The 24,495-nt window shown below is 39.4% G+C and overlaps 1 protein-coding gene across 2 annotated transcripts in view; it reads left to right on the plus strand.

The window, feature by feature from the left end:
• Positions 1–22,967, plus strand: part of LOC134822371 (innexin inx2-like) — a 38,744-nt gene extending 15,777 nt beyond the window's left edge. The window contains exons 2-11 of one of the 2 annotated variants that reach the window (XM_063833399.1): positions 7,802–7,934; positions 10,116–10,205; positions 10,901–11,026; positions 12,091–12,190; positions 14,115–14,263; positions 15,907–16,060; positions 16,876–17,045; positions 18,968–19,040; positions 19,166–19,290; positions 21,131–22,967. In XM_063833399.1, the coding sequence (XP_063689469.1) occupies positions 7,874–7,934; positions 10,116–10,205; positions 10,901–11,026; positions 12,091–12,190; positions 14,115–14,263; positions 15,907–16,060; positions 16,876–17,045; positions 18,968–19,040; positions 19,166–19,290; positions 21,131–21,291 (1,209 nt within the window). In that variant the 5' untranslated portion in view covers positions 7,802–7,873 and the 3' untranslated portion in view covers positions 21,292–22,967. Of the gene's footprint in view, positions 1–7,801; positions 7,935–10,115; positions 10,206–10,466; positions 10,651–10,900; positions 11,027–12,090; positions 12,191–14,114; positions 14,264–15,906; positions 16,061–16,875; positions 17,046–18,967; positions 19,041–19,165; positions 19,291–21,130 lie in introns of those variants that run through there. The other variant, XM_063833400.1, reaches the window with a different exon arrangement.
• Positions 22,968–24,495: the final 1,528 nt, after the last annotated feature.

A 24,495-nucleotide genomic window follows, 5' to 3' on the forward strand; every position in this document is an offset into this window, starting at 1 on the left:
TCTCATTGGTCACTTCTGCCCACGTGACTCTGACAAGACCTCTTGATTGGCTGACAGATCACACGTGGGCGCTATGCTCTGCTCTGATTGGTTGGATTTCAGGAGAGTACTCCTCTAGGAAACACTGTCTAGTCAGTTGAAGGGGGCTCTGGGAACCGTCTCGCGAGGGGGAGGAGGGTGACAAATGTATCAATATACTCTGTACTTTACAAAATACAAGAGTGCGCATTATATATAGTGAACACAGCTGTAATGTGCAGTTGTACAAAGCACTTAAATACACACAAAAACTATTCTTGTACTTTACGTGATGACTTGATAATGTTACATAAAATGCTTGTTAAACGAGCTAGTTTGTAAGTTTTTGCTGTGTTTTAAGTTTTTAACGATGTCGTCAGAATTAAAAGTTAACTTTTGGGGCTGCCCGAACACTAACACACTTATCTGGCAGTATCTGCCAAACAGAACACTGATACAAGTCTAATAGAATTACCAAGCATTGGAACAGATATCCGTATTCAGTACTGTCATGGAATGACGGCTGGTATATTGGGACTAATATCTGGGATGGGTTTGCAGGTTCAGCAATTTTAACTTTTCAGTCCTCAGTATGGATACTTTACCATTGTAGTAGTACTATTTGTTAAGTCTACAGTATTTGTACCAATTCTATCCCTGCGATAAACGCCCTTAAAAGATCATTCGCAACTTCAAATTTTAACTCAATTGGCATCCTTAGTTTAAAATCAACATACCTAAAATATTATCCTGTTAAAACATCCCCTGTTCCCCCTGATCAGGAACGCCACACATCAGGAAATAAACCACAACGTTTATTTCCTTCCGGTCTCCCCAGCTCTCTCCCAACGCTCTCCTCCCTGCTTGTTTTTCCAAGGTTACGTCACCATCTTACCCCTCCCTCATACTTCTAAACTCAGCTCAATCCATCTCATTTTCCTAATGATCTCTCATAGCGAGCGAGTGAGAGAGAGCGCTTTGTCACGAGGTAAATCTTTCTGGAACAATCTTTTAGAGAGACTGGTACAGATTTAGAGCAGTATGCTTGATAGGACACATTAAGATTTTTCAGGCTATTGTGCAATAACCTCCCTCTATCATGATGGACATGTAATGCTCTCTCTCTCTGAGAAGGAGAATATATGCATGCTCATGACACAGACCAGCCCCCCATGTACATATTGAAGGGGTGTGTGTAATGAGAAGGGGGCCCCTCTAAAATGGTCGATTAGATAACTCCTCTCTCTAACTGTTCGTGAAGCTAAACGATTAAAGGGGCTCCCTACCCGCTGTCTTCACCTATTGTGTTGCCACTCCCACGTGGGTGTCATCCCTGCTTTCTGATTGGCTACTGAGCGTCACGTGGGCGCTTTCTCGCAACCTGATTGGCTACTGAGCGTCACGTGGGCGCTTTCTCGCAACCTGATTAGTGGTTGACAGACACGTGGGGTTGTCTGTGGCTATTGTGAGTGATACAGATAAGTGTCTCATGCTACGTTCTACCCTCCCCTCTCCTTATTGTGCCTCAATAGACACTAAAGACCTGTACATACATAAACACTCACACTCGGAATCTCATTTATAAGATGTGAGCGTCCAATGGCCACCCGGGGCGGGGGATGTTAGAGGCAAGCCCGGATTTGTCTAATTACCAGAAGTATGGTCGTTTGAAGCCTCTCTCTCTCTCGTGGCCTAGACGCTTATCTAACCAGTGTACAAGAAGAATGTCACGTGTTACATATTATTCATTAATTGAGATCTCGAGAACAAGCATTCTAAGCAGATCTAGATCCTTCTAGGACAATGCCAGAAAGTCTGGACTAGATAGATCTAGCTAGATGGACTAGATTGAGCTAGATAGATGGACTAGAGTTAGAGAGATCTAGGAGCTACATGTGGAATGTGTGTGTATCTAGATGGTGGTCTAGAATGGTCTACAGCTACGTAAGAGGACGTAAGTCGTTAACAGATGTTCACAAATAACTGTCATGCTGACCACTACTAAGGATAGACCAACCCCCACTTACATCCTTCTCTTTGAGGGCCGTATTTGCTCTGTTTTACCCTGGCTCTCTGAACTCCTCCTATTGAGTATAGTGACCAACGTAGTGACCAATGTAGTGACCATTGTTCTATTGACCACTGATAAGAATACACCACCCCTCTAACCCCCCTCTCCTCTTTGAAAGCTCTAATTCCTTCAATGTGACCCGGCTCTCTGGCCCCCAGGTTGAGTGTAGAAAGAGGAATCAGGTGACTAGCACCATTACCATTAGTCACCTACACTCGCACACATTAGAGAGAGAAAGAGAGAGCGAGAGAGAACCCGGCTGCTAACATCATATAGGTAATGGAGAGCGCTTTACAAATCAGGCTTCTAACTTTAAAGGTATAATTTGGTGCCCGCCAGTGCTTAAATTAGGGTTTTAAGTACTCTTTGGAGGGAGATACACCAGTTTAAGTTAGCGTACAATTTATTGATGTTACTCTTTTGGGGTGCAGTAGTTGTTGTATCGCGTTGCTGCTCTTATTTGGTGCAATATTGTAGAATGTAGACCTAATGTTAGACAAAAAATGTTGTGCCTTGTCTGTGGGCTAAAATCTGGCTTCAACCTGATTTTCTGGGTACGCCCTTAATTTGCTGACTCCACAATTATCTCATTGGTATGATATCTGCCCTGTATACATTCCGTGTTCCCTCAATGTCGGTGTAGAAGTTTCATGCTCCTTGTCTAGCAGCTCCCTCTTGATTGGCTGGCTGAGATTTCACCGCGTTCTGATTGGCCAGTTAGGATATTAATGTGTTCTGATTGGCTGCAAGTGTTCTAGCACCTATTTGTTGTAATGAGTAGGGAAACCAGAAGTCTCCTGGTCGCGTTTAGCCTACAGACAAACAATTAACACACCGGGGGATACACAGCAAACCTTAGAGTAGCAGGAGGGGGATATTAGACATGCAATCAAGTACGGTGTAACACTGGGCAAGTCTGGGCAGGTTCAGGTAGTGTACCAGGTTTAGGTTGCAGTTACTGATTATCATTATAGTACATGTACTCTTGTATTGTTGTTAGGTGTTATCATGGGTAGGATCTACCAATTAACACCGAATCAACCTTAATCATATACTGGCTTATCTACCCGAATTTCAATTCTCCAGTCCACAAAACCTACTACTCAGGCCACTATCCAGCCTCTACATGATTGCCGCCAATTGAGCAGATAGCCACGCTGCTGTTGTAGCACACACCCACACTCACACCCACACACATAGCTGACATATTACGTCACACTAGCAGTCAAATACTGTGACGGTCTGTCGCCACGCAGTCTGCATAACTCTGTGTAAGTGTGCTGTGTGCGGTTCTAGGACTGTACCGCCGTTCTGTACGGTTCTGAGGCTGAACTGCGTCTTTGTGCGGTTCTGGAGCACTGTAACGCGGTTCTGTGCGGTTCTGGAGCACTGTAGCCCAGTTTGGAGCCAACAGTTACTTATTGGACATCATGTGAGCAGATAATAAAACTTGCCATTTCAACTGGTTTACGTGCCAGGGTAGCAATGGCTATCGCAGCAATCGGCATTGGAATAGCTGCATTGGAAATATTTTGCACTCATGTACATTTGGCAGAACTGCCGTTTTTCTGAGCTCTCCAGAACATTCCACCTCTCACTCTCCACAGCCGCTACTCTGCAGAATGCTGCAAACAAATACTGCAAGCACAGTTTTACACGGTAGCGTTGATACCAAGTCCAACCAGTTGACACATGGACTATTGTACTTGGTTATGACCGCGTGGGAACTAACTCTTCCCTCCCGCCCTTTCTACAGCTACCGGAATTATTTAAATAACTTACAAATATTAATTGCATGATAATTGATAATGTAAAGAAGAGGAGTGTGGTCTTCTCTGATTGGGAAAGTGTGCACTTTTAAGTTTGCACTGTGTATACACTGTGAGAATTCCCGACTTTTCCAGGGTGGGTGGGTAGATTTACAGAGTGTGTGCGTCAGATAGTGGAGATGGAGTCTTGGCTCATGACCACGGTAACTTTGAGGAAAATTAAAATGGCAGCTCGTTAGATAATAATTAGTTTCGGCATGTTTCTAATTGCGGGAATTATCACTAAAATTAGGACTAATTGAGGTAATTGTTTATTATTTACTGCCTCGATCTGCATCACGATGAAAAAAGTATCATCTGGTTTATTTCCGATATATGTATGATTTCCAGGCTGGCTACATCACATTAGCTTCCATTTCTTCTCTACTGTCACCACTCGACTACAATCTACATGCACCCTGTCTGGCAGGAGTATCCTACAAAACACGGGTCCTCCCTTGTCTGATCAGTTGTTAACAGTGATGTTCTAAATATTTGGCACCTTCTGCTTCTAGTCCGCGCCTTCTACGAGTACCAGGCACCAGCAGTCAGCACTCCTGCAAGTTAAAGGGCGGGTAATTTAACTATGAGTATGTTTTTTAAATACTGAAGGGGCGTGTAGTGTCTACATTCAAATTAAGGAACTGGTAGAGAATTGTGAGTGTTTTGTTAAGAATGAGTAGGTGGTAGTTAAGGAGCTGGTAGAGAATTGTGAGTGTTTTGTTAAGAATGAGTAGGTGGTAGTTAAGGAGCTGGTAAAGTTGTGAGTGTTTTGTTAAGAATGAGTAGGTGGTAGTTAAGGAACTGGTAGAGAATTGTGAGTGTTTTGTTAAGAATGAGTAGGTGGTAGTTAAGGAGCTGGTAGAGAATTGTGAGTGTTTTGTTAAGAATGAGTAGGTGGTAGTTAAGGAACTTGTAGAGAATTGTGAGTGTTTTGTTAAGAATGAGTAGGTGGTAGTTAAGGAACTGGTAGAGAATTGTGAGTGTTTTGTTAAGAATGAGTAGGTGGTAGTTAAGGAGCTGGTAGAGAATTGTGAGTGTTTTGTTAAGAATGAGTAGGTGGTAGTTAAGGAGCTGGTAGAGAATTGTGAGTGTTTTGTTACAATGAGTAGGTGGTAGTTAAGGAACTGGTAGAGAATTGTGAGTGTTTTGTTAAGAATGAGTAGGTGGTAGTTAAGGAACTTGTAGAGAATTGTTTTGTTAAGAATGAGTAGGTGGTAGTTAAGGAGCTGGTAGAGAATTGTGAGTGTTTTGTTAAGAATGAGTAGGTGGTAGTTAAGGAACTGGTAGAGAATTGTGAGTGTTTTGTTACAATGAGTAGGTGGTAGTTAAGGAACTGGTAGAGAATTGTGAGTGTTTTGTTAAGAATGAGTAGGTGGTAGTTAAGGAGCTGGTAGAGAATTGTGAGTGTTTTGTTAAGAATGAGTAGGTGGTAGTTAAGGAGCTGGTAGAGAATTGTGAGTGTTTTGTTAAGAATGAGTAGGTGGTAGTTAAGGAGCTGGTAGAGAATTGTGAGTGTTTTGTTAAGAATGAGTAGGTGGTAGTTAAGGAGCTGGTAGAGAATTGTGAGTGTTTTGTTAAGAATGAGTAGGTGGTAGTTAAGGAGCTGGTAGAGAATTGTGAGTGTTTTGTTAAGAATGAGTAGGTGGTAGTTAAGGAGCTGGTAGAGAATTGTGAGTGTTTTGTTAAGAATGTGGCAGTAAAGTGACTTCACTACCAGTGACCGGCTACTAAGTAGTCTATTAACACGTTTGCAGGGCGGGGAAGTAAAAACACTGGTCTACTCGGAGTGTTGCTATTAGCGGGTTATCTTAGTGGTGACAGCACTACACAGAGTGGAGTACTCTTCCAGCATTCTTCCTGACTACACATAGCCTGACTACACATAACCTGACTACACATAACCTGGCTACACATATCCTGACTACACAGTGGGTGACTACACATAACCTGACTACACACCACATTCCTAACCACACACGTGCCTGGTAACTAGGTCTGAACATTAACACACATCCCGCACCTGTGTTTACCCAGTGTAATCAGCCTATGTTGCAGACTGTACCCCCTGTGTTCTGCACGGTTCTGTACATGTTGTGCAGCACACAGTTCCTTAGTCTGTAACTGTAGTCTGTGTTACAATAAGGTACATGTGTTACTGTCAGTTGCAGTGCTGGTCAGTACACCATGGTGCCCATGTTGCTAATTGTGAAGAGGACTTTAAACACCCCCCAACAACTTGTACTCCAGGACCCCTGAACCTGCTCTATTTTTAGAACAACATGGAATCATATCATAGTGTATTTTAGAGGTCATTTTATAGTTAAGTGTATTTTATAGTACATTGGAAAGTACTGTCTAGTGTCTGTACCGTGCTCAATATCGTATCTGAGCGTTGAGTACCAGCTGACTTCACATACTTATCCGCTTAAGGAATGTAACGTGACTCCTCTAGCTCTCTCTACGCACATTATACTGTTGTGATCAGGAATTTAAAAATTCGAACAACCAGCTCCAGACAGCACTGAGAATACTATAGAAATACTTGCTCCTTCGTAAATTACATACACATTATTTTAACTTTAAAACTAGACATGTTCTTGGACTATCCTGTTAAGAATACCTTGTGTAATGTGTATTGAAGACTCTGCCCACTTACTGGTTATCAAAAAGAGACTGTTCTTAGTTCCCCTGTTCTAGTTAAAAACAACCCATTAAATCATGTTCTTTAATAGAATACAATATTTCGTGCTATATGTTTATTGTGTTGTGATATATATTTCAAATGCTTCCGTATTTTTCGTCCAGAATCCTTATTTCCCATGACTTTAACAATAGGACTGTTCATTATGTCAACTTCCATTTGTATTGATTAGTAAATATTGTGCCACGATGTCTCTACTACAATTTAAACACCTATAAATCATATGTTCGCCAATATATCACCATCTTCAATTTCTTTACAAAGTGCTAATAATGATGATACTGGTTTTACTGAACTGAATGGAAATGCTAATAGCACTCAGATTTGAACAACCCTGACCCCTTATAACACAGAACAGAAGATACATCATGTACATACCAATAGATACTCAAAAATGCAAATTCCAGAAACTTAGCAATACAATTTGTATTCAGAGTCCTAATACTTGGCACATGTTTCTCACAAAGAGACACGATACTCGCCATGTGTTCTACAATAGATAAGCTTGTAGTCTAAACCCACATCATTTCCACAATTACAGTCTCCCACTGCTTTACGGAGGGCTATTACACCGTGTACAGCTCTATTATCTACCATTCTATAACTACTCTTAATCACGTGACACCATACTGCGCTCTTATTGGCTGGTTAGTTCGCTCTCTGCGCTCTTATTGGTTAGTTGGTCTGGTTGCTTGTATGTTATTGGGCGATTCCCCTTATCGGATAATGATTAGGTAGTGTACGTTAAACAAATGGACTCTACTCTACCTGGATTCTTACTGTTTGGTTGCTTGTTTTGATGATCTTTATCGGACCTTACTCCGGTCTTTAATTCTTTGCTTCCGCTTTACAGAGACATGTTTGCTATTTTAGTATTTTAGTATTTGAGTTATCATTTTAGTATTTTAGTTGTCATTTTAGTATTTTAGTTGTCATTTTAGTATTTTAGTATTTGAGTTATCATTTTAATATTTTTGTTATCATCCTGTTCAGACCTTTTTCATTGCCACATTACATTGCTAGTATTGTTAATTGTATTGTAGGAATTATATAACGAGATATATTGACACCGGGGAGAGCGTACTGTCTGTAACATTTTGAATGAATACAATTATTATTATCCACTAATTATGTATCAATTAATAATTATAAATTAATAACCTTACAACCCATTATAAAACTAACCGCCTCCACCTCTTTAGTAGCAAGTCAGTGAATCACATAGTAGTAAAGAACTACAGAAAGTAACAGAGTTACACTAGCTGCTGTACGATGGTTATTGACATCCTCTCTGGGTTTAAGGGAATTACCCCATTCAAGGGGATCACGTTAGGTGAGTTGTCTTTAATTTAAATAAGTTCTATTCATATTAACTTGTTTTCAGTAAGTATATATATATGAAATAAGTTATATTTTAAGTATATAAGTATTAGATTATTGTTATTCAATCGCAGTTAAAATTAGTTTTGTCCTGGCCGGGGGGAATGCAACGTCAATTAATGTCAGTATTCCATAAAAACCCCAAACTGACATTGACATTAATTGACATTAATTGACATTAATTGACATTAATTGACATTAATTGACATTAATTGACATTAATTGACATTAATATGTCTTGAAATTTGAGATTATCATTATTCGATAAATATAACGGCCAGGTAGCGCAGTTGGTTAGAACGCCAGCTTTGCAATCGTGAGGTTGCGGGTTCAAATCCCACTGTCTGCCTGGTCGTGGGGTGAGCGTCGTTGACGTTTAGCTAAGGATCCTGAGTGGTCTATGCAGCCCCCCGGTCTACTCAGCCGAATACTCGAGAAATCAGGTGTGAGGGTTAAATGAGGAGCTGCACATTGCAGCAAAGTCTCGGGCGAAGAAAGTATGGTACACACTACCTTAACCGTCACTGGCTAAAAAAACAAATCCTTCGGCTTCCTGTAATTGGCTGGTTGCACTTGTGTAACAATGTGGCTGATGGAATACTCTGAAGTAAAATAAGTGTCTTGATAAAAAAAAAATTCAAGATATTCACGTCTATGTAAGTTAGACCGGTTCAAAAAAACAAAATGTCCTTGAATAATTATGAGTATGTTCTTATCTGTTGATCCTTAGGTTCAAAGACCACCAAAAAAAATTTCAGCTTCCAACTCTTCCATCTTCGGTCCCCACCGGCCACGCCCATATTTTATTGGTTTCTTATACAGGTAAAATATCTAGAATCGGCTTTTTTAGTATGAAGGAGTAATGTTAGCTGTTTAAGATTCGTTATTCAAATATAAATGTCATGAAGGCATTTCGTTTAATGTGGGTTTTAAGTTCTGATGATGTTGAGAACCACGCCCTTGGATGGCCACGCCCATTTAAGAAAATTAAATTTCGGGAAACCGTATTATTTTAGTTTTATTGTTTAATGATCTGAATTTTTTTCACATTTCACATTTCCATATGTGATAGTAGTGAATAAATTGATGATATAAACGTTCTAAAGTGCTAAAAATATGGTAGAACTACATAATCTCTGGTCGAAAAATATCGTGTCAATTAATGTCAGTATTCCAAAATTTTGCAAAACTGACATTGACATTAATTGACATTAATTGACATTAATTGACATTAATTGACATTAATTGACATTAATTGACGTTGCATCACCCCCTCCTGGCCATCTATAATCTATACGCTGTAATTAATTGTTTTGTGTAATTGTAAGTTGATTATACTCAGTATACTGTAGGCCTTTGTATTAAGGACAATGTTTAAGCTTGTTACCTCTATACTTAGCATTTGATCTGTCTTCAGCAAAATTTTGACAAATTACAAATATGTTGAGCTCACTGAAAAATTTTAGAGGCTAATTTCCATAACTAAAAGATATATTTACGGCTACTCTGAGCAAAATATACAATGTGACATGTTACTGGATATATATAACTGTTATCAATACGATAAATTTCGCACTATTAGTTGTCAATCTAGGGATAATTTATTGTCTGTGCAGAGCTGAGGGATATCTTCTGTTCAATTGGACTTTTTTTAAAGGACGGAGCAAACTTCTACAAGATGAAATTTTACCTTCCACAGAAAATTTTTTGATTTGCACCCATAATCGTCCAAAACCAGAAACATTATCTTTAAGAATTGAATTTAAGCTCGAGAGTACATGCTTGAGAATTATAACACTAGCCTGTTGCAGCAGTAGTATTTAATATTGCAAATACATGTTATCAAGTACATATGAGGACAGTTGACTATCGGGCTAACTGTATTTAATTTGAGTGCTGAGAAGTTGGAAATCTTACAAGGTCGCTTGATCGAGTTATATATTCTTTAGTATGGTATCTGGGCTATAGGATGACGCCCCAAGCTACTCGAACTTTAGGATTTTGTAACTCATTCTAAAGAATATTGACCAATAGAATTAGTCATGAACGAATAAATTTATGAATTTCAATTAGTACGCTGATTAATCAGCTAATTATCGAGTCAATTATTGAGCTAATTGTTAATTATTTTCAGATGACGGGTGGGATCAGATAAACAGGAGTTTCATGTTCGTTCTGTGCGTGCTCATGGGAACGGTTGTAACGGTGCGGCAGTACGCGGGAGGTAAACAATCTGTCTGTTTGGGTGTTCGTCTGTTCGTTCGTTCGCATATTTATGTCAGTTTTTGTCCACTGGACTGCATGTCATTTTGTTTCCCTTCACAATGGATGGAACCTGTTAATTACAGTTTCGTTAGAACTTATCAAATTTCGATCATTGAATTTGTTGATAATAAGTTTTCAGGACCAAACGGGAATTGAATTTTTGCTCTTTTACTAAAAATGTCAGCGGTTGGTTAAAATCACCACTTTATGTGGCTACCATGAAAATTAAAATGAAATGACCAAGTGGTTAGCCAAACACCAACCCACCCACCGTCCAGCATTAATAGCGTGCAACGGTTTCGATAAATTCGGAGCGGCGTTCAGCGAGGATTACTGCTGGACACAAGGGCTGTACACGGTAAAGGAGGCCTATGACCTGTTGTCACTTAACGTACCGTACCCAGGTTTGGAGTGCTATTGTTGTAGCCAGAGGATCCCGGTATGGAATGAGAGGTGTTTTGGAGGCAAGGGAGGTGGTCTGCGGAGGAACATCGTGTTTTTTATTGCTGCTAGTTGTTTGAGTTATGAGCTGATTTATATTAACGATGTTTCCTCCGAGTAACCGCCCCCAGTGCACTGCCACCCCAGAACTCTCATCTCCCGGGATCCCGCCTTTACTGCTGCTCTTCGCTGACCTTGATCTCTTGCTTGCAGGAATTATTTCATGTGACGGCTTTACAAAATACTCGGGCTCGTTTAGCGAGGATTACTGCTGGACACAAGGTCTTTACACCATCAAGGAAGCATATGACCTCTTGCTGATGAACGTGCCCTATCCAGGTACAGTTCCGGAGATGAATGTCATGTCACGTGATTAACGGTATATCGTCACGTGACAGTGATACTAAATTGTAATTTTTTAAAACAGATATTTTTGGGTCAGAAATAACGTAATGTGCCGATGCTGAGTATGGGAAACTCATTTACAGGCGGTATTCGGATGCTATACTCAGGTTTTTAGTCATTGCGTTAATTCTGGCCCAGCATTTAAAAAATGTTGGTGTCTCGATGTGGTAAAAATAAGCTCGTGGGGGCTCAGTCAACAAACCTTTCTTATGGACAGGGGCTATTTACAACAATCTAAATCATTAAAAGCTTACCAAGTTTACCATGGTATGCTCGAAAATATGTGGTCCACATATTTTGATTTCCAATCATCACAATCACTCACCAAATTTCACGTTCTTTAAATCGTCAAGACATTAAGCAGACCCAGAACGGTAAATAGACAGATTAGACACTATACATCTCTCAAGAAAGACGGTCCTATTTTGGTACAGTATCTAGACGACGCTAAATATGTCTTATCTTTTACCACAATCAAGGAGTGATTTTCCAACATGAAATTCAACAAAATTAATTCTTCTAAACTTGCCTGGACATGACGTCTCAAATCGAGAAAACTAGTGTTGAACAATCACTCCTCCTTCATCAATTCAAGTGGGTTTCTCTGCTATTATCGTTTAAAAGACCGCTGAATTTTATAATAATAGTTAGTATAGCTGGGTACCGCTGGGTTGCGATCATAGTCAAGCTACCTTCCTAATCACGTGATGTGACGTCACCACTTTTTATGACGTCACACCGTTCATGAAACCATGTTATGGCTATTATTATTTTCTGAGCTAAGTATGCTTAATTGGGGCTATCGAAAATTCGGAAGTAGCTGCATTAAGTTATTACTTACTCATTTATATCATATCTAATGTTTTTTGGCCCACAAGGCCTAAATTGATATTGTATACATTTCCCAAGAATATACATTTCCCGAGAATATATATTTTGTCCGAGTTTACTTTCTATATTATTTTTTCTGTTTGACTCAATTCCAATTCCCCTCACAGGAGTAATTCCTGAGGACATGCCTGCTTGTATTGAACGGGAACTGATTAACGGAGGTCGAGTGGCCTGCCCCGATCCTGAAACTGTAAAACCACCCACCAGGTTTGTTCATTTGTCCGTCCGATTGTACAGTTAATGTAAGGACTAGACGCTGAGTTTCAGTTATAATATCTGTAGTGTCATAACCGGTTTATATATCAAGTCCTTTTACAGACATTTGTTGTGACAATCCGTTCGCCTTTACATACTCGAGTGTAACCTTGCTCGATTAGGACGTATAACTGACGCTTCCAGAACTTTAAAACTGTCCTTCGCTCAATTTACTGATACTGGACATAGACTAATGACATTCCAAACAGCTCCTCCGGGCCCCCCTGCTCTTATATTACACCCGACCTGACTTGTAAAGTGGGTATCAAGTAACCTCTCAAATATTTGAACTGTTCATTAATCTTGTCCCTGGAGCAGTGCAATGAGTGTTGCAATATGGTGCTATGAGTCACGTGAAAGTTTATAAGGGGACTACGAGAGTCCGGTGTTGTGGCTGTAAGACCTTTACTTTCTCTGTTAGACGACCAGGTGGCATGGGTAATCTTTAGAAACTCAATTACTACGTGTATCACGTGATGTGACGTCAAACCACGTGCGAACTATTTGATTGGCTTCACCAGCACGTGGTATGACGTTATGACACGTGTGTTCAGTATTATGATTGGTTGCGCCAGCACGTGGGCTTGTCTCCATTGGTTACACGGCGTGATTCAGTGATCGCGTGATATTAAGAGTCCCATAACAATGGTTATTGTCACGTCAGGAAGCCCGGATTGGGTTACAAATCTCGTATATCATGGTTCTCCCCGGAATGTATTCCTTATCCTCGTGATGTTTTAACATTTAGGAAGACTAACCAAGTACGATATGATATTTGATTGTCGTCATGAAATATAGCAAAAACTGGTAAATATTTGTCCGTCCGGACCGGAGTAAGAAATCTTCTGGAAAATTCTCTGAGTGCTGCCTTTCACACTTTCGATAAAATGTTTTCAGTTCACCGATCTTTATTTACGGGGCGCTTGTACTCGAAAGTTCTATGACTGTTGCCAAGGTTACGGACGGACATTTATCCACATCGGTAACATTTCCAAGATCCACAGAATCTGAAAACATTTTATCCTCAGTTGTGGTGAGGTACTATCAGACACTAAATTATTGGGCACAGGTGAAATACCACCACCCCAACCAGAGAACAGTTCACCACAGACAGAACACCTCACACAGGGTGGGACATCAGACACTGTTGATAAACCCTATTTGAGGGCAACTGACAGTCCAGTGCCATTACATCATACAAACAACACGTCACCACATCAAGCTATAGACGGAACCTTTCAGTCGGACCAAAATATATCCTTGAAAAATGAAACTTTGTCCACGATGAGAAATCTTGATATTTCTGATACAAAAATTGTGCCTGTGGTGGATCCTGGCTTGAGTCCACGGACACTAACGAGTCCAACCACAACTCTCACCGACAAGACTTCCGGACAGGTTTCTAGTGTTAGCCCACCCAACCAAACCACATATCTCCCCAACACCCCACAACAATCCGACCAAACCACTGAATTCTTGACTAACACCCCAACCACTGAACATTCCAACCAAACCACCACATCTTCAACCACCACACCCCTCACTCCCACAACACAATCCACTGCACAACCTCGAAGTGACATCACCCCCAATGCTAACCGCTCAAACCAGACCACACCGCCACCCTGGGTTTGGGGAGTGTGGGTGTCCTCTACTTCTGAGCCCTGGCCTAGGGTACAGACTAACTTGACTGACCGACCTGCCAGACTTAGGGACAGCAATGTTCCTTGTATAGATAGGAAAGCTACTACTAGGTTGTTTTTTAAATGGTTGCATCTTTCAATTATATTTTCTTGTGTCTTGTTTTTGGTTAGTTGAATCAGCCATTATAATTTGTCCATTATTTTATTTGTTCTGTAACATTTCACTTCTTCAGAGTATACCACTTGTGGTACCAGTGGGTTCCATTCTACTTCTGGCTTGCAGCTGCCGCTTTCTTCTTCCCTTATCTTATCTACAAACATTTCGGTGTTGGCGACCTCAAACCCCTCATTCAGATGCTCCATAACCCCATCGTCGACGAAGGTAAGAAAAACTAAATCACGTTATACGTTTAAATATACAGTACATACCGGTATAGTTGAAATACATCTCGAGATTTTATAATCTGAAATACGATTTACCTTTCTTGATAATAATCACGTGATCCACCTGATGACGTCACACACTAGAGGTCTCTATTTTACAATAGTTACACCACATCCTGACAGGTAATACCTAATAACGGGAATTTATCTTTAAGTATTATGCAGTTTGTCTCTAATACAAAAGGTGGTTATTTCGTCTACTCGTTGTGGGGAAAAAACTGTAAAATTGGTCTAACATGTAAAGTCTCTATTACATGTATTAGTTCTATTAGCCTGTATTAGTTCTATTAGCCAAATTGTCTTGGAGGAGGGACAGGAGGAAGTCTGGACAAATGGTGTCCAATTATCACCTTGGTAATCTTGTATAATGTTATATTCATTATTCAATTAGTAAATAACGCTAAACATGTATAATACGTCTGAGAACCTCTTTTATTTAAAGTTTTATTAAATTTTTCAGACATCAAAGAAATTTTCGTAAGGAGCCGGGTCCCCCATGAGCGGTATTAAATTATTCGCATAAAATATAATTATACGAAGGACCCTCTGTAGTCTATGTGTCTGAACGAAGAACGTAAATTGGTTTATAATAACTTAAATATATATTGGTCTATGATAAGTTGAATTGGTTTATAATACGTTTAATTTATTATTTGCTGACTGTGCATGCTACTGATAAAAACGTTAATGACTCCTGTCTTGTCTAAAAGCGTGACGTAAGATAAGAGCTAAAGTTGATGAAATATTTGATGACTTAAGAGTTAAGGTTCCATGACTCAACAGTCAACATGGGGTTCTTAGATGAGCTAATATAAAAGAAAGGGACCTCACAATTTCCTGTTTCATCAGGCGACTGTGTGTAATATAATAACATTATCTAACATAACACTGGTCCTGTAGTAACAAGACTAACGAGGGACCCGCTCACTGTCTGTATTAGGTTACACTAGTTTTGTACATCCCAACACATTCTGCTCTTTTGTTGAAATATCTTTGAGGTGGTGGTACTGTGTATGTACATGTGATATTAAGAGGAGAAAGTAAGAACAAAACAGAAAGTGAGAACAAAACAATCCCGCCAATTTTCAAAATATGTGTGTAACATCATGGGGCCGTTACAAGTGGGACTCCCACAAATTGAAATTCGATTTTAGTTGCTTTTATCCCCTTAACATTCCGGACTTACACTAGGCCCTCTTAAGTCATAGTATGTAGTGTCGTTGGTACAGGAAGCATTTCAAGCAAGTTATGAGTTTTTGATTTAATAAGTGCTGACATCACGCAACTCAAGTGGGTAGAATCGAGTGAAATCGAGGGAAAATGAGTTAAAAGTAGTAATGTATAATTGGGAAGGTGTTTAAACTAAGATACATAACAGGATAATTGCTCTTGGGCTGCATTTAGTGGTCTTCGGGCGATTCCCTGTCGTCAGTTTAAGAAGAACAACCAACGAAATTATATAGGACAACTGGAGATAATTGGTAGAATAAAAATAAAATAGAATCCCAAAACTTTCCTCTCAAGATGAAGGAATAAATAATAGCTTTATCTGTCCTTATCTAACCTTACCACTCTTCTCAGGTGACCAGAACGCAATGGCAGAAAAGGCAAGCATGTGGCTGTTCTACAAACTGAACGTCTTCATGAACGAAAACACCATCTTCGCTATCCTGACCGAGAAACACAGGCTATTCTTCATCGTAATGGTCGTCAAATCTCTATACCTGATCATCAGGTCAGTTTGTTGATTAGTTAGTTAATTAATAATTAATTAACTAACTTAAGTTAATTAGATCATTTTCTTGTTAAAATCTACCATTATCTCTTGTTCACTTACGTCGGCTTTTTTTCATCCAAAATCTAGTTGGTTTAATAGGCTTTACTCTAGTAATCACCACGGGTGTTTTCTCTCATGTTTAGCCAGCATTTCTGCGTCATTATCTATTGTCAGATGGTCTAACAGAATGTTGTCACTTTCTAATGTGCCCAATTATAACATTACTAAACTAATTACGTCTAACGACTCACCCCAACAACACACCCACCCTCACAAGTCAGGTACACTATACTGACACAGCTACAGATAAACCATGTTAACGAACACTTCCAGCTAACCGCTTACTCACTTACACCACTATTTCCATTGTTCGGTTTTACGTTGTCCAATTATTGATCAGCCTGTTTAAATAAAGCCAAACGAGCCGTGTAGCCTTATTGGCTAAGTCATTGGCAGTTATGTGATTATCGTAGGATAATTATCTATCATCGCGTCGTACGAGGTTTACCTAACTCTTGACCAAAATTAGGGAACAAACAATATTACGAAGGAGTCCGTCACATTGATGACTAATGATGGATCATATTCTAAATATACACAGGGGTTTGGTACACTTCTTAATCAACTTGGTGGCCCATCTCGTCTTATTCACTTGGCCACGACCCATCCCACCAACCTGTTGGACGGAAAAACAAATATAATAAAACACACATTTATTGAGCATATTTTAATTTAGTCGGTTGTAATTAATTTTAACGCACATATGTTCGCAGTATCATGGCTCTGTACCTGACGGACGAGATGTTCCACATTGGCTCCTTTATATCGTATGGAAGTGAGTGGGCCACGTCGCTACCTGTGGGGGACAACGAGACGACCCTTGTTAAAGACAAGCTTTTCCCCAAGATGGTGGCTTGTGAGATCAAACGATGGGGTCCTACCGGTGAGTTTCAGAGGATATCCATGAATATTTGTAATCATTTTGGGGAGTGTCATTCCAGCATGTCGGCGTGGTTTAAGTTTTAATCTAGTGCGGCTATTAGCTGTCGGGAGAAAGGGTAATTGCAGGTTTGCACGTGAGATTACAGTTAACATCTTCTTTCCACTCGCCGCACAAGCTTGATTAGCATTTAAAACTAGATATGATAGTGTTATGCCGACGCGCCGAATCAATTAGCTCAATTTTATCCATCGATAATTCTTTTCAGATATTTGATTTATCGATGGAATAAAAAAGCTTACAATTGGTATTGTAGACAGTCCTGAAATGATAAATTTTGAAATTTTCAAACACGCCGAGCTTAAGGGGACATACACCAAAAGCTTTTATGCCCTGGCCCTGCTTTTAACGTCATATTAAGAAAGTATACATAAAAACAATAAGATTTGATACATTAAAAATTATTTTTGAGGACCCGCACTTTCGAAAAAATAAATATTTTCTTTTTCGAAAATTTTGGAAATTTTGAGAAGTCTGTCACTGTAATACCAATATTTCAGTCATTTTAAACGTTTATTGACTGATTTTTTAACTGAACATTATTTACAATCCGTACAAGAAGCCCTTCAAAGGATTTTATAATTAAAATATAGATGACGAAGTTACAGGCCAAACAAGGTCGAGAGAAGCAAAATTGAAATATTTGTAAAAATCAAAGTTGTATATTTTACCATTCACCCAGGTCATAAGATATCGCTTCAAAAATTCTTGTGAGTGTAGCTGATGATCATATCCAACTTTTTGGAACAGGATTTCTCTCAATTTTGAGTTTTAAGGTATGAAATGTGGCCTCAAACGACTTAGTAAAATTCATCGTAAAAAGGGCCAAACATGGCAGATTTAAGGCTTAAAATGCCTATAACTCAAAAAGTATCAGTTTTTTTGAAATAATTTTTACAGAATCGTAATCAGCTTGAGAAGACGAATCTTTTAGTACCAAATAGGTGATTTTAGAAGACAAATTGTCTTAAATAATTTTCTAGCTCGAACACAAGGGTCCCCCCTTGTATAAATTTTGTACAAATTGTACACATTTTTTTACAAATTTTGTGTCTTTAACTATTATAAATTTGGTACTAAAAGATTCGTCTTACCAAGCTGATTACGATCCTGTAAAAATTATTTCAAAAAAACTGATACTTTTTGAGTTATAGGCATTTTAAGCCTTAAATCTGCCATGTTTGGCCCTTTTTACGATGAATTTTACTAAGTCGTTTGAGGCCACATTTCATACCTTAAAACTCAAAATTGAGAGAAATCCTGTTCCAAAAAGTTGGATATGATCATCAGCTACACTCACAAGAATTTTTGAAGCGATATCTTATGACCTGGGTGAATGGTAAAATATACAACTTTGATTTTTACAAATATTTCAATTTTGCTTCTCTCGACCTTGTTTGGCCTGTAACTTCGTCATCTATATTTTAATTATAAAATCCTTAGAGGGGCTTCTTGTACGGATTGTAAATAATGTTCAGTTAAAAAATCAGTCAATAAACGTTTAAAATGACTGAAATATCGGTATTACAGTGACAGACTTCTCAAAATTTCCAAAATTTTCGAAAAAGAAAATATTTATTTTTTCGAAAGTGCGGGTCCTCAAAAATAATTTTTAATGTATCAAATCTTATTGTTTTTATGTATACTTTCTTAATATGACGTTAACAGCAGGGCCAGGGCATAAAAGCTTTTGGTGTATGTCCCCTTAAGGCGACGAAGTAACTGTCTAGTTATTATCACCCAATTATACGATTACCAACCAATTACCCAATTAGCGAACCGTGCAGTGTGCACTGACACGACTCTCAAACCAATGATGTACGTTGTTATTCCGCCTTATCCCCCCTAACACATGTTTTCTTCAGGTCTGGAGGAGGAACAAGGAATGTGTGTGTTGGCCCCCAATGTTATCAACCAGTATCTCTTCCTCATCCTCTGGTTAGTAGATCACAAACAAACTTATAAAATGTTTTGAGGCGTCAATTCAAAACTTTCCAGCCGAATGTGGTAGTACATTCCCAGATAAAGTCCATCCAGCTGCTAAAATAAAACCCCTCTCTCAGGTTCGCCATTATCTTCTGCATCGCTTGTAACTGCCTGTCCGTTCTCTTCGCCCTCACAAAGTTGATATTTGTCCTGGGATCATACAAGAGACTGCTAGCCAGCGCCTTCCTCAAGGACGAACTCCGTGAGTTGCTTGACGATTGTTTGTTTATTTTTTGGGGTCTAATGCTTGGTATTTTGAAAAACCTGGTTGAAGGCGAGTGTTGCTTTTTATGAGGAGTGGACGGATTTCTTGATACTTTTACTGACTTTGACGGACCTTAAGTATTCCAAATTTCAAGCTTAGTTTTAACTTTTCAGACGCCTTCCGTGAGCTTCATAAGCAGATCGGCTCGTCAGGCCGAATTTACCTTGAGATTATTTGTGATAATGTCAGTCCTGGGCTTTTTGAGATTTTGATCGCATTTATCTTGGAGCAATTTAAGCTTAGAGGCAAAGGAAAAATATCCCGGCTCTTGAAGGATTATGAAAATGACTTTCGACCGCCTATCATCCAAAATACAGAAAATCAGACATATACAGACCCGTAACAACAGTTGATTAACTGACCAAATAGTGAGTATTACAAACTTTATACAAACTTAACTTGACAAACTATACACACTATACACTTTACAGTGTATAGTAGTATATACATTACACACATACGCTATACACACGGACAACCCAGCTATTAGGGAGATCTACATGTGCACCGGAACCTCTGGTCGGTTCATGCTCCACTTCCTTCTGGACCGTATTGGTCCGGCCCGGTTTCACCTACTCATTGTGTACCTGGTGGAGCGATTTAGGAGGAACCTGGAGCGGGAACTGAGGAGGGGTGGTGGGGAGAGTAGTCGGGGTCTGTTAAGGGAGAGATAGGTGGTAGGTGTAGGGTGATGAAGATTAATGTGACAAGACGTGACAAGCATACTGTGACAAGTGTACTGTGACAAAACACTGTGTGTGACAAGTATACTGTGACAAAACACTGTGTGTGACAAGTATACTGTGACAAAACACTGTGTGTGACAAGTATACTGTGACAAAACACTGTGTGTGACAAGCATACGCATACTGTGACAAAACACTGTGTGTGACAAGTATACTGTGACAAAACACTGTGTGTGACAAGTATACTGTGACAAAACACTGTGTGTGACAAGTATACTGTGACAAAACACTGTGTGTGACAAGTATACTGTGACAAAACACTGTGTGTGACAAGTATACTGTGACAAAACACTGTGTGTGACAAGCATACTGTGACAAAACACTGTGTGTGACAAGTATACTGTGACAAAACACTGTGTGTGACAAGCATACTGTGACAAAACACTGTGTGTGACAAGCATACTGTGACAAAACACTGTGTGTGACAAGTATACTGTGACAAAACATAATATGTGTGTGACAAGTATACTGTGACAAAACATATGTGTGTGACAAGTATACTGTCACAAAACACTGTGTGTGACAAGTATACTGTGACAAAACACTGTGTGTGACAAGTATACTGTGACAAAACACTGTGTGTGACAAGTATACTGTGACAAAACATATGTGTGACAAGTATACTGTGACAAAACACTGTGTGTGACAAGTATACTGTGACAAAACACTGTGTGTGACAAGTATACTGTGACAAAACACTGTGTGTGATAAGAGATGCTGGTCATCTGATGGAACGTGCTGACTTTTAGAGCAGTTAAAATATTTATTTGGAAAATGGGCTTATTTTTAACGAAAGTTGAAGAGTTCGTACCTCTAAGTCTAAGTGAAGCACTTATAATTATATGAATCAAGATCCAAGTTGATTTTGGATGTCCTATTAAGCAAGTGCCTCTTTAATTTGAGCTGACGTTGCAAAAATGCAGAATTATAGCTAGTTCATTGAATTCCTATGTATTTGAAGCTGTCAACTTGATAGTTGAGTTTGTAATTTTCTTAATATTATCAAAAACCAACGTTTCCTTCCATTTCAGATTACAAACACATGTTCTTTAACGTTGGTACGAGTGGAAGAGTCCTATTGCAGATTGTAGCTTCCAACGTTTCGCCGCGTGTCTTCGAGTCCATCATGGCTAACCTTGCCACCAAGTTGATAGCCGAACGTTTGAAGGGGAATGGTAAAGGGAGTGTCTAGTGCTTACACACCCTCGTGACCATTGCGTGTCGTCACGTGCTACAAACATGTGTTACGCCGCGCGCTCGGTCGCAGCCCCGCGTCAGTCAAGAAGCATACTCCGCCGTTTTCGAGGTACTTCTATATATATCAGTCAGAGGCAATAGGCGTGAGGTCTAGGACTGCTTTCTAAATGATGATAAGTATGGTAATCATTGCTATATTTGGATTAAAATATTTTCAAAAACATTGGATCGGTTTAAAAGGTTGAGGAATGGGTCCCACAGCTTCACGGCAGCTGTGTTCATTTAACAGGTCACCCTCATTGTGATTTGTGAGCTGAATGATGGAAGTTCATGTTATTAAACACTCTATCATGTAGACTGATAAACGTAGGATCAGACATTTTCTTAACGAAAACTCTGCATGGACTACAATATAAATTCAGATAGTTCAATTTCCCAAAAAAAGATTTGACTTAATGTGAAACTATAATCACCTACATTGGCTGGTGTAATGGGACTACTACTAATCCGACGTTGTCTTGTGAAAAAGCTTTTCTCCGTAAAAAAACAGCAAGAAATCTTAAACCAAACCTTGTCATAGTGTTTTTATCAACTCAAATTCCATCGAATTTTGACATTTTAATTGTTGTTATGACGAAGATGATCGAATTTTTAGACTTCTAGAGACATATAATTCCTGTTGCTTTTTTTCTGAACATGATGATTTTGGGGAGAAACTACTTTTACCGGCTTTTTCAGACAATCGCAGTGATTTTTAAACATTATTTTTTGTAGTTATTTTGGACGGTTAAGGTTTGGAAATGTGACGCGATCATTGCACGCTTGTCACTCTTTCAGATCTTGCATTATGAATGTCTTATACCACTTATAGATCGATATAAAATATATTAACATGTCAATGTTCAGGGGCAAACATCGTAAATTACCCCCCAGAATTAGTGTTTTGTAAATTATCAAAATTTCGGGTCATCTTAAAAGTTAATGTGTTGAGAAGAAATTGATAAGTTTTGTAGTAAATTATCGTGATTTGTCCCATGTTTTAGTTACTAAAAGGATTCGGTATCCATCACCCTTGGATTTAATATCCGTTGCCCTTAGAACCTTGGCGTCATCGTATAATGACGTCATCAGATCGTTTATTTTCTTCGATTAATTGGGTCGTAAACTGACTTTTTATAAATATCTATAAACGTCCGCTACTGGTTTAGCAGAGACCAAGTATTCTTATTATTTTCATATGCCGTCTTCCCGTGTTACACACTCAGCAGATTGATAGGTTACACGCTATCAGGTTACTCAACTGGTTACTATGGTACCCAGGTTAATTAACCGGTTACTATGGTACCCAGGTTAATTAACCGGTTACTATGGTACCCAGGTTAATTAACCGGTTACTACGGTACACTGATACTTGGTTTTTGACCCAGTTACTACGGTACCCAGTGTGGTTACTGTAGTACCCACGTTAACTTCCCGGTTGCTATGGTACCTGCGCACCAACCTGCTTATCATGGCGCTAATGTAATTGACCCTCTTTTACTAGAGGTTATTCACAGGTGTAATCTATGCAATTGCATGATTTTCGGTGTGACATAAAAATAAGTGTCATATATTTTTAAACTTTAGGAATTTTGATCGTGTACTATTGGCGTAAATAAACTGGTACAGTCCGGGTTATTTAACAATCAGATTTAATCAATTGTTTATTACGAAAAAAAACGGTATTTTATTTCTTCAAACTGAAATGTAACAGATTTTTCCCTGCTCCCGCACATGCGAGATTGAAGCAAGAAGTGAATGGGCGCGTAAATGGTAAGGTTTGGAGGGTATTGCATTGCGCGACAGCGACTTAAGGCCAGGCAGGGGCGGCGCTCAGTTGCTACACGTTGTATACCTCTCTCGTGGCCGGAGGCTGCCGCGCGCGAAATGAAAGGGGTTGCAACGTGTGTTGTCTTATCAAGGCGCTCAGTCCACCATAGCTTCATTTGATTCATGAACACTTTGCATGTAGCGCGATGCGTTACCCTGCCGCGCCGAGCTGCGATGGTCAGATTGACATCGTCAATTAATGAACACTGAACTTTGAAGCCTCAGGTACGGGATAACAGCAGATAGGTATTATTATATGTATTAATTCAAATGTTAATATAAAAAAAGGTGTACGAAACTCAAAAATCAAATGGTGCAGGTTATATTTTATATCTCCGAGCGTGCTAAATCACTTAACATGACTTGTAGGTTTATAACTTACCAGGGTCTAGGACTTGACGGATGTTATACTCGTTTAAGTTTCTTCGAAGTAGCGCGCGCCGCTTTCTTCTCGAAAAGTAGCGCGCGCCGGGCCAGATCATTAACAATGGTCATTCTAGGACGCGCGCCGAGTTGGATTCGTCGACTGTTTTGTAGGTTTACAACCTACCAGGACGCGCGCCGAGTTGGACTCGTCGACAATATATGGAACAGATATTTTACGAGTATCACCCGTTAACGACTGTTTGGAACAAATGTTGTACGAGTATCACCCGTTAATACATGACAGTCGATTTTCGAAATTTTTCTAAAAGGGCCCCCGACAGTTGTTACTGGGCCGCGCTCAGCCTGTCATTCCGCCAAATCTTTATGTTAATGAACATAATAGCCTGGGGTCCTCAGGTAAGACAGTTGAAATCAACTTTAATCGATGTATTTTTGGACGCTGATTCCGAATTACCCTCCATGACATAGTATAAGTGATAAGTTTAATTTAATGCTCCCCTGGCCCTGGCGAGATATTCAATATTTGCAAAAAAACTCAAAACTGTCTCGATCACGTGATATTAAGGTTGTAGCGCGATGCGTTACTGTGCCGCGCCGCGCACTCAATGAGGCTTCTCACAGCTTCTCTGGCTAGATCGGCGAGATGCGCTACTGTGCCGCGCCGAGCTGCCATGAATTGACATCGTCAATTAATATTAAGGGTGCACGATAAAAAATAAACTTGCTCGGATTTTCAAAATTTTTGTACCATTGTTTTCTACAGACTGTGAGAATTTTCACAGTACCAAATTTGGCATACCTTTTTGAAATGATCAGTGAGTTTCGCCTAATCGCCTTGGTGCCATATTTTATGGTGCGCGGCTTTTGGAGCAAAAGTAGGTGTAAAAGTCGCGTAATTTGACGAAATTCGTTGACTTTTGTCGTATTATTCTGTCATATGTCC

The sequence above is a fragment of the Bolinopsis microptera genome, chromosome 10 (genome assembly GCF_026151205.1).
Source record: "Bolinopsis microptera isolate Bmic1 chromosome 10, MBARI_Bmic_1.0, whole genome shotgun sequence".
NCBI lineage: Eukaryota > Metazoa > Ctenophora > Tentaculata > Lobata > Bolinopsidae > Bolinopsis > Bolinopsis microptera.